Source organism: Cephus cinctus, unplaced genomic scaffold (genome assembly GCF_000341935.2).
Source record: "Cephus cinctus unplaced genomic scaffold, Ccin1 Ccin1_scaffold0596, whole genome shotgun sequence".
NCBI lineage: Eukaryota > Metazoa > Arthropoda > Insecta > Hymenoptera > Cephidae > Cephus > Cephus cinctus.
In genome coordinates, this window is record NW_014333242.1 from 216,218 (window position 1) to 226,572 (window position 10,355).

General features: G+C 41.3%; 1 protein-coding gene and 1 long non-coding RNA gene across 5 annotated transcripts in view; one reads left to right on the top strand and one right to left on the bottom strand.

Annotated features, from left to right (window-relative positions):
* Nucleotides 1-1,995: 1,995 nt before the first annotated feature.
* LOC112494521 lies at nt 1,996-4,214 on the bottom strand. The gene is made up of 2 exons (XR_003060009.1): nt 2,374-4,214; nt 1,996-2,315 (listed from the first exon to the last, which is right to left on the bottom strand). It is a non-coding gene; the product is annotated as an uncharacterized LOC112494521 (long non-coding RNA).
* Nucleotides 4,215-5,809: 1,595 nt separating this feature from the next.
* The window catches only part of LOC107268957, an 8,775-nt gene continuing 4,229 nt past the window's right edge, over nt 5,810-10,355 (top strand). For 2 of the 4 annotated variants that reach the window (XM_025086147.1, XM_025086149.1), the window contains exons 1-2: nt 6,877-8,612; nt 8,749-8,775. In XM_025086147.1, the coding sequence (XP_024941915.1) occupies nt 7,036-8,612; nt 8,749-8,775 (1,604 nt within the window). In that variant the 5' untranslated portion in view covers nt 6,877-7,035. Of the gene's footprint in view, nt 6,734-6,876; nt 8,613-8,748; nt 8,776-10,355 lie in introns of those variants that run through there. The other 2 variants (XM_015742281.2, XM_025086148.1) reach the window with 2 other exon arrangements.

Genomic DNA, 10,355 nt, shown 5'->3' on the forward strand with positions numbered 1-10,355 from the left:
TGTCTGGATCCTCGAATTTAGCGTCTTTCCAATACCACCTGTGAGTGGGAGAGAGACGAAGCGAATGGGGTATCGTGAGGGTTAGACGGAGACAGACATAGGGAAAAAGTCTTATAAATAATCCTTTGGCATTGCAAAGTTACGTCTGATCGGACGGAGAAGGACTTGGCCTTTAAATTTTGTAAATTTTTTATACTGTACGTCAGTGTGAGTGAGAGGGACTCATGGCGATTACGGGAATAAGGGAGAAGCGGTCATGCCGACGGAGAATCGTGGAATACGATGTGGAATATTGTCGTGAAAGAAATATTTTAAATTGTTGCAAGACTCTCGCCCGTTTTCATCGACGCGGTTCAATGCATAAACTCGGTTTAACTGTTAGCCAATGAGGCACTTGTATTTTGAAGATGAACGGATTTTATGCATTGCACCGCGTTCAGGAAAACGGGTCTATGGGATTGACAGTGAAAATTAGGAAAAATTATCTGTATATTATGCAGACGATAGACGTAGTGTAGAGAGAGACGTTGACAGCGGAATGCGAATAATCAAGTGCGGAACGGAAAAAAAATGTTTGTTTTTTTCTTAAAGCCGGCAGATTCTCTTCTCTCTTCCGATCTCTTCTTATATCTTATTTTTCTAAAGTGCTGTTGTAACAAGAAACGCGCGACGCCTTGAGACGCCTAAAACATATGTATGCATGTATATAGCATTGACGATGAGCGGCGCATGAGGGCATTCCACATATTCTTGAAAATAGAACGTCGCGACGCTATTTATAGTGCGGGGCAGACGTACTACGTATTTTCTGGGCTCACTGATGTCGTGGAATATGGGTAGCCGTCTGTCGCAAACTTGAATACAAAATTCGCACCTATGTGTAGAAAAATCGTATAGAGATCTTGGCGGTTGATATCGCGTACCATAGAACCTTATTACACTCTTGGTGAAATATCGTATTTCCTATGTCATAGCTGTACGCATCTGTAAATGTTTTTTTTCGTTGATTATCGATTAATTTATTTGTACAGGCGGGTTACCAGGAAATATCACGGATACCCAACTGCCTTATATCCTTATATCCGCCTTATATCACATACACAAGAATGCCATTGTTATTGCACATTTGTCGGTGCTGTTGAAAAAAAATGTACTTGCTCTCAAAGATTTTTTTAATTTCCTATGCCTGCCGTGAGTGCGAGAGAGATGATCTTATGCGTATTTTAATGTGTATGAGGCTGACAGACATAGCCGATTATACAAATTGCTGTCAACAACCCTTTTAAATTCGACTTGGTCGTCGCGATGTCTGAAATATTTACTTAAGTCAGCGCTGCTTTTCATATAAAACAGCCAAAAGAATTTCAACAATTTTATTGTACTTTGAAATATGTGGTTTAACTGTACTTTTCCGAGGGGCTAGCTATACAGTGCTTCTCCATTTAGTTTTGTTCCTTCCGCCTACGTCTCACGTGGGCACGAGGAAATTTAATGGAAGGAGTAGGTGAGGACGTAGAATAGCTAATTCAATGTCCGACTACTCTATGCTTGTATTATGTGTTTACGTAACGTAACCTAAAAAAACGTACAGAACGAAATTTGTACAGGATTATAATTGTACAAGGTGAACTATATAGAGAATTTTGTTTAATTTCTGAATAAATTTTGATTGGTACAGAATTTCCGATAATTTTATTATTCATTCATGTTTTTCCAAGTCGCTGTGCATTTGTGACGTGATGCTAAACTTGTGGTGTTGTCAGGTAACAAGTAACATGACTGATTATGAGAAACTCTCTCTGTTCCGAGACGGATGATATTGCAGACATTATCTCACGAAGACGCAAGACAACGCAATGTGACTAGAGTCACGTCTGAATTTTTGTACTAGGCCATGGCAGTATCTTATTCGCTATTCCGTCGCGGGATATGCGCAAAATGTAGAAATGCTGAGAACGTTAATTTTACCATCATGACGCAATGATACAATACTGCTTTAACGTAGATATTACAGCAATTTAACGTACTAAACAATACTCAACAAATACAAAGCTAAACAGAACATTTATATCCACGACAAATTTGTTCTCCGTTAGGTTATACAAAGGTCATCCCATCATCCGATGCATTAAATTATCCGATGTTATTAACCGTACTCATGATAGATGATTGTTTGCATAAGGGATATATCGAGCTTCTGGAAGCAGGATCAAGCTTCGTCCACACGTGTATCGCGTGAGCGATCATAAAGGAACAACAGTCGTGGACCATAATGACTGTTTAGTCTGGCTGAGATTTTGTGAGCGGTATTGTATCTATAAACAGAAGTCGAATGATGCAGCGAAGAAAATTGAGAAAAATATATACACCTACCGGTATAACGATGTCTGATGTTCTTGCAGGTAGAGGCTAAATCCGTGGATGTGTCGCAAGTTCGAAATCCACCCTAAGATCTTTTGCGATCACTGGAGGTTCGCCAGAATTGTGAAAGAACTTGGTATAGTTCGTAAAGAGAGACGTGAACGTAGGCACGGGTTATGTGATAGGTGTATGACGTTTTATTAGAGTTACTGTATATATTCAAAGTGCAGCTTATTGGCAAAGGTGATAGAGGGCTACATGTTAAGTAGCTATCATCGCGCAAGGCGTCGCCACCGTCGTGGATGATATCCGAGGAAGTCTTCGTGTTTCCCACAGCGGAATTCGACTCGCGGAAGTTTAATGTTCCTGCCCGCCTCTCGAAATTGTAAACCGAGCGCGACCTTCTCTCGCTCCACTTATACGTACGTATATACGCGATGGGCATCCGTCGTGATGCACATCACCGATATGGCCGCCCCTTGTATTCACACCTTACTTCTAACCTCCTGCGCCATCGTCGATCTCATATACCTTTTCCGGCCAATACGAGAAGGCGAATTCCAGCCGGAGACGCGCATCGGGTGAGCAATGCATCATCTGCCGAATGATGGCAGAACTTCTTGTATGCATTTGCAAAATCTCACATCCGCCTATCGGATGACACGTGCAAAATGGAAGGACGAAGTTTCATCTCCGTGATACTCAGATTCTTTATACTTTATTGGTTCATCATAACGCATGATATGTACGTGTTAGCAAAGAAGATATTTTAGGATTATAATAAGAACAACGAAGGAAATTAGAGGAATAACTGTGATTCGATGTCCAATGACTGGACTCAGCTGACTCGTTGAACCATAGACAAAAAAGTGATAAGGCACGATAGAGAGGAAGAAAAGGAAACAAAAAAGGTAATGAAATGTGAGTTTGGATTTTTATCTATCGAATAGAATATAAAATGGGTACCGGTTGCAGCTGCGGAACATTGACGTGGGTGAGGCGGTTATTTATTTGCAATTTCGCAATCGCATCGAAATTCAAATGGGCCAGCTAGAGAAGTCGTTGACTACCAAGAAAAGATGCATAGTCTAAGTTCGATGGGGTCTGACAATGTCATCAGTACGAGTACATTCGAGGACTGACAGAGGCTAAGGCCCTCCATATACATTCCCACTGAATTCACATCAGTCACGAAATCTAACCAAGACTAAAATAAACTCTCAGGGCCCGTAGCGCTTATCTCTTGGGCCCCGTCTTTACTATACGATGTAAATCACGGCTCGCGCCCGCGCTATTTAAATCGTCTTTTGGGAGCGCGTCGGCGGTTTTCTTTTACAATTCCAATGCGAAGCCCTAAAGCGTCTCGCACGTACGATGAATAATGTGTTTTGGCCCGTGCGGTCGCCGTTTCCCTATGCGATTGCCACTTTTTGTATTTCTTACGAGTATGTCTGACGTCAATACCAAGAATCACATCAGTAACCCTTTCGTACACCAAAAGCATCCTTCCACCATATAAATTATCCCACACAGTGCTATGGTTGATTGTAGACATAGCACGTGATCCTTCTCATTCTTTCTAAGCCCCAATCAATGCCAATTAGTTTTTGTATAAATTAATGGACAGCCAGTCGAAGCCAGTTCGCTCCCGAATACCCTTTACATGCGCTCTGTCTAATTCCTCGTACCGCGATCCCTGCTTACGCATCGGGTGCAACAAATATTATGACTGTTACGAGTGCAAACAACAATTTCATCCGACGAGGCCGCATTATTATTTTCGTATGTCTAGACGCCAGATTGTCTGCCTCTCTGTCCGTCCTCACATATGAGGATACGTAGAGTGACGTAGAACATGCATGTCTACTTCTCTCTCTCTCTCTCTCTCTCTCTCTCTCTCTCCCTCCCTCTTTATCCCTTTACTCTCCCTCTTGCCACCACTTTCTCTCTCTCTCTCTCTCCCTCTCTTTTATTATTCTTCTTTTCCTCTTGGTAGGTTCATTTGTCCGTCTGTCCCTCCGTTTGCAAAGCACGTCCGTTTGTCCGATCATGAATTCAGACATGACGTCAGTAACGTTGCACCCGCGACGCATTCGCCGGCGCTTAGATGAAACTGCAACTTTCCTTACGTGCATCCGTATAGAGTGCACCGTCGCTGCCTTTGCCAAGACGAAGGACTTGTTACTCTCTACCATAACTAATGAATGGTTTATTATACGACGGTTGCGTCATTCTTACTATGTTCATATATCGCGATTCTGTCGGGGCGATAAAAACTAGTTTTAATCGGTTCGAGGGGAGTTCAAGTGCTAATTAACAGTAAACATATGAACTATTTTTATAAACGTATTTTTGACTTTAAAAGGATCAAATGACCCGTCCATATTGCCGAAAGTGTCCAAGAAATATTTTCCTACCACTCAGAAATATTTTTGAGAGGCATAAACTGCTTTTGTTTTACATTTTCTTTTTTTTTTCAAACAGTTTCATTGATTGTTGATCACTCGCGAGGAATCGATCACGATCGTATCGGGGCGCCTCATCGAAGGTCCTTCAATCGATGATATCGTTATTACGCTTTGGCTCTGTTTTTCGAACACGGTCTAGCTTCCGAGTATTGGCCAGTGACTGGCTTTCGATTTGAATCCGATAATACCTACCCCTCGGTGGTAGGTGGCGGGGAGTGCCGTTTTGTTTAGCCACAATGTAAATTTATTTTTATATTTTTTGTATAGTCCTAGAAAGGCGCCTCTTACTTAATTGGGCCTCTCTTATCGGTGATTTAAATCTTTTTTCTGTCTCTTACTTCCGGATCCTCGTGGACTTTGAAATGTTTTGAATTTTTTTACATTGGTCAGCACGACCGCCGTTAGGCCACGACAACTGTCGCAGACGTTTTAGATAGTCGAATGCCTTAACCCAATTTTAAGATTCACGCGCGTCACTACAGTTTTCGTTGGGACGATGAGGAGAGGGGTGGTGAGGCATTATTTGCTATCTGGACCACAGCATTACGTGACCCCTAGAATCCGGTGAAATTTCTATGAGAATTTCAACTACCTCGTTGATCCTTGTGAACAGTATCTGAATCAAGGAGAAAAACAGAGAATCAATATAGACAATTTTTAATAAATCTAATCATCCAAGCGTTATTATTAAAACGTTAAGATACGTTTGTATTTATAATCAAAGCGTGGATGGGATGTCGAAATGTTGGCTGGATCCCGAACAGGACGTTTTCGAGACATCTTAAGGAGTCTCGCAGTAAGTCATAAGTTGCTTATAACCGCTTGATGTCTTTTCGGGGTTGGCAGTGACGTTCGTGTATATGTACTATATATGGATATACCATATATATATATGTATACAAGCGCGCAACACCGTTTTATTTAAACGATACATTATGATTCAAAGATTATATCTTTCGATTCGTCTAGACAGTGGAGAGGGAGACACCCTATATAATCGTACGTGGCAGCCCCCGAGAAGCATCCAAACACGCATTTCACGCTTCGGTACACGCGTCCACAACATACATATATATAAATATATATATATATATACATAGATAGCACAAGGTGCTTGTGCTATCGAGAAAATCGAGAAGCGATTTTTGAAAGAAAGGAAGAAAGCGATAAAGGTTTGGAGAATTGTAAAAAAAAAGAAGAGGATTTGAAACAAAGCAGTAAGGGTTTCATCTCTTTTTTTTTAAATTAAAAAGAAAAATAGTTTTCCTTCCTTTGGAAAAAGGAATGATAAGAAGGAAGGGATAAATAATTGAAGATTAAAGAGCAAGGACATTTTAGAGAAAAGAGGAGAGGAGTCTATCTGTATCAAGAGAAGAGGCAGAACAAGAATTGGTGAAAGGGGGAGAGGTGAGACTAGAGAAAAAAAATAAAGGAAAGGATAAGAAGGATAAGAAGGATAAGGAGGATAAATTTTCCCGAAAAAAAGACGAAAATTTGAAATCCATCGTATATATAACTAAGAACATCTTTCTCGCTGGCTAGTGTTGAGTCTTCGTCTCTTGGAATTACTGAGTAGACAGAATTATGTCTGTGAGCTCTGCTTGGCTCAGTTGAGACTTACGGCTCACGCCGGGCACACACGCATACGAATCTTCCTAGTTATACGCACCTCGGCCACGGGCTGCTAACTTCGGTCCGATACCGGTCCGCGTACCAGTACCAGACCGATCGCGGACGAGTTTGAGAAAACGCGTGGAGAAAACGTTATCCTTGTATTTGAAAAGGGGTTGGGAGAAAGAGGGGGTGAGATAAGCGAAGGAACACAAGAGAGGACTGGAGGACTTAAAAAGAAAAATTCAATTTATCTCCACAATATCGATTTGGATTATGATACAGATTTTGAGGTGGGATTAAAATATATTAAATTTAATCAATATTTTGATTGAGTCAGAGAAAATTTTCTTGATTATTTATAGTTTTTGGGTAAATTACTATATATATATATATATATATATATATATATATATATATATATATATATAGAAAGGACTATTTTCTGCAAGGCATAATGATTCCAGATCGATAATCGATCGTTAACTATCGATTGTGCTGTGTGCACCAGTGTATATTATTGATACCATCGATTGGTTCGTTATCGCGCATCAGGAAGAAATAATTTCGAAAGAAAATTTTGAATTCCTTAACAATGAGGAACTCTAAGCAGGGTGTTGTACTGCTGGTTATGTTAGTTCTTACTGGCGTCGCGACGTCTCATCGACACTATCGTCACCGTCACCCAGATAAGGGCGATCCTGATTTGTCAATAAATGCTCATGCGGATATAGTGAGTGAGAAGAATGATCATCCCCAGGATGTGAGTGTCGCAAAGAAGACGATCAAACAGGAAGATACTTCAAGTACTGTACCAATCAGTACTAAGCGATTTGAGAAGATGTTACAGAAGGCAATCTTGAAGATCATCACAGGTGACCTGAGTACGGGGGATATGCTCCTGTTGAAGAGTTTGAACTACAGTCTGGACGAGGTCCTGGCGATTAGGGAACGTGAGCTGAATAGAAAGCTGATTGAAAAGGAGAGGAAGAGTGGTCACGATGAGATATGGCGAGGTGGTAACAAGGATAACCGGAAGAAGGATCCTTCGAGGAAGTTTGAGAAACCCCTGGAGGAGTACGATTATTTAGCACGTTACGGGGATGACACCAGGAACCAGATGGAGACCGACTACGAAGACGCGAAGGAGGTTAAGGGTCGTAAGAAGGAATTGTCTACCGATAACAAACGTCCTTACGAATCGAGGAACTTCGATTTGGACCCGTACAACAGGCAGGATGTATTGCACTATGAGACACCAGAGTCCAGGATGGACAACAAGCAGTCCTGGGGTGACGGCACTGTGGATTACGAAGACTCGCCTAAGGATCTCGAACCCAAGGAAAGCCTGGAGAATCCTCACGTGAACTTTGACAGAGCCATGGAGCCCCACGTGGTATTCAAGATCCGGTACGATGATTCAGAGTTCGATTCGAATTCCGACGAGAGGGTCAAGTCCCAGGAGATAACGGAGAACGTATCGACTATGAAGAATCCTGACAGCACTTTTCATTTTGTCGATAATCGTTCTGGTCCATCACTTCCTATAGTTTATCGGCTGGGACAGACTGCTAGACCTGGGGAACACCACGAGGACTCTGCAATTACTACAGAAGGGTATACGGTAAGCACTGCCAATGTCCAGACCCAGTTCTCCAGCATTGACAAGACCAGTCAGACTTCTGGCCACCAAGTCCTGAGCTCGTATACCACCGCTGCTAGCACAGACAATGTCAGGATGGATCTGACTACCGGAAGTAACCATCAGGATGACGTCACCGAGAATCCTATGAAAATTCATAACGATTCTTCGGCTCTGGAGAATTTTGAAAAGTCAACAAAAAATTTTACCAACTCCTCCAGGAATAGCACCGAGTACGAGGGTCTCGAATGGGTCGAGGATGACGTGTATCGTGTAATACCGGAAGCCATGGAGTTGGTGAATTACGATGTTAACGACACCGTGGCGTCTGATTATTATGAGCAAAACTCATCTTATCAGAATCTATATGCATCTGTGGATTATGCTGATTATAACGAGACGATGGGTTATCAAAAAGATATGCCAGATGCGGTGCGGCTCTTCATGGCCAATGCCAATGTCACCCTGGACAATGATCCGACTACCAATGTGACGTCATACCAAGAAATGATGATGGCTCATCGTCGAGAGTGAGTAAAATTTTAACGTTAACTTAGCAATTATAAATTACGATCACCCGGTATAAGATTTGATTCAATATTTTCTTATTCTCGTCGCTATATTTCTGTACTATCGTCATAGTCATTTTCTTTCTTGTTATTCTAGTGGAAATCTTTCGTCCAATTTTGACAGGTAAGCCAATTGCAATGGCTGACAACCAAAAGAATCTTACTATTGGTAAATCCGTGAGTGCTTTATAAACAGTGTGTGTTTTTGTTATTTCATTCATTGTTGTTATTATTATTACATCAGATTTGTGATACCAAAGAACTAAATGGCAACGCATTTTACCATTTCGATACTAATTATATTTTTTATCCACATAAATACGCAAACCTATGTGCACGTATATTCTGTCTCTCATAAATCCACTCGTTCTCTCTCAGCTTTTCTTTCTATTCGCCTGCCAAGTAGGAGGCCTCGAATTCCATTTCTGCCACGCGCCATTTTCCCTCCTGTATTTCGGTACACATCCGTTTGAGCATGAGCTTGCCAAAATTTTAGTAAAGACCGAAATATCTGATGCATATAAAACTACGAATACCAGTATAAGAAAAAGTGAGCCATAATCCGAATGGTGTAAGAGTATTTGGAAAAGCATACAAAAAATTTTTTAAAAAGTGTCTAATACGTGTCCCAATCGGTTCCTCCCCGATTAGATAGCCTGCCGATCTCTTACGCAACTCGAGCTGCACACGTGTGGCTGACGGGCACGTGTATCATCAAGTTGACTCCATTTTATCTTATTTTCACCTTTTCTCTTCACTTTGTCTAACATCGATCGTATTTCACAATCGATTCTCGTAGAATAGCTGCCGTCTCTCAATTTCGTATGTTATTAGCTGCGTTCCGGAGCAAAGGAGCCTATTCGAGTCGTAGTAAGGAAATACCGCTAGGAGGGACTACCTAAGTTTTTAAATCGCCCCTGTCCTCCATCTTGCTTCAACAGCAACGCGTCCTTCTTCCTTCCTCCAACCTCACACGCGGCATTTGTTTTATTTTATTAAGTCTAGACGCGTAAATGCATTCGTGTCGGCATTGGCGTAGCCGAGTTCCCTCCACGTGTTTAGTGGTTAACAATCCATTTCTTGCGCAACATATATTTTACGTATTACAACTCTATCACTCTTATGTAATATATATATATATATACATATAGCTATAATTCATCATACTCGAAGAAGAAAGAAAATTGGTAACAAAAATATTTTACAAAAATTTTCAATCACATCTCACGTAATATTGCGTGTGATTCGTATACGATATGGCGACAGCACACGTGGCTCGGGACATGTGTTTATTATTTGATGTCGAAAAAAGCAAGTTGAGCACCCTCGTAATGACTGGTGTCTAGTCGGACTGCAGTTAGGCTGCTCTTATGTGGTTATGTAACACATTTTAATTTAATGCCCTGACCTTGTCTATGCCTCTCTTCCTATGTCGAAGGAAGATATAATGTGAGACTCTTAAGAGTGAGAGAGAGCGAGAGTGAGAAAGAGATACAAAAGTGAGCGGAGGGGACACTCGGAAGATCGAGAGATACAATCTTTCTTTTCGATAATTTCTCTCTCTCTCTCTCTCTCTCTCTCTCTCTCGCAACTCCTTTAAATAGAGAAAGAAACAGACTTACCTCGAATTCAGATCCTACAGAAATTCTACATAACCGTCCTATAAAATGTGTTCCTCCCATAATTCATGCCCCCCCCCCCCCT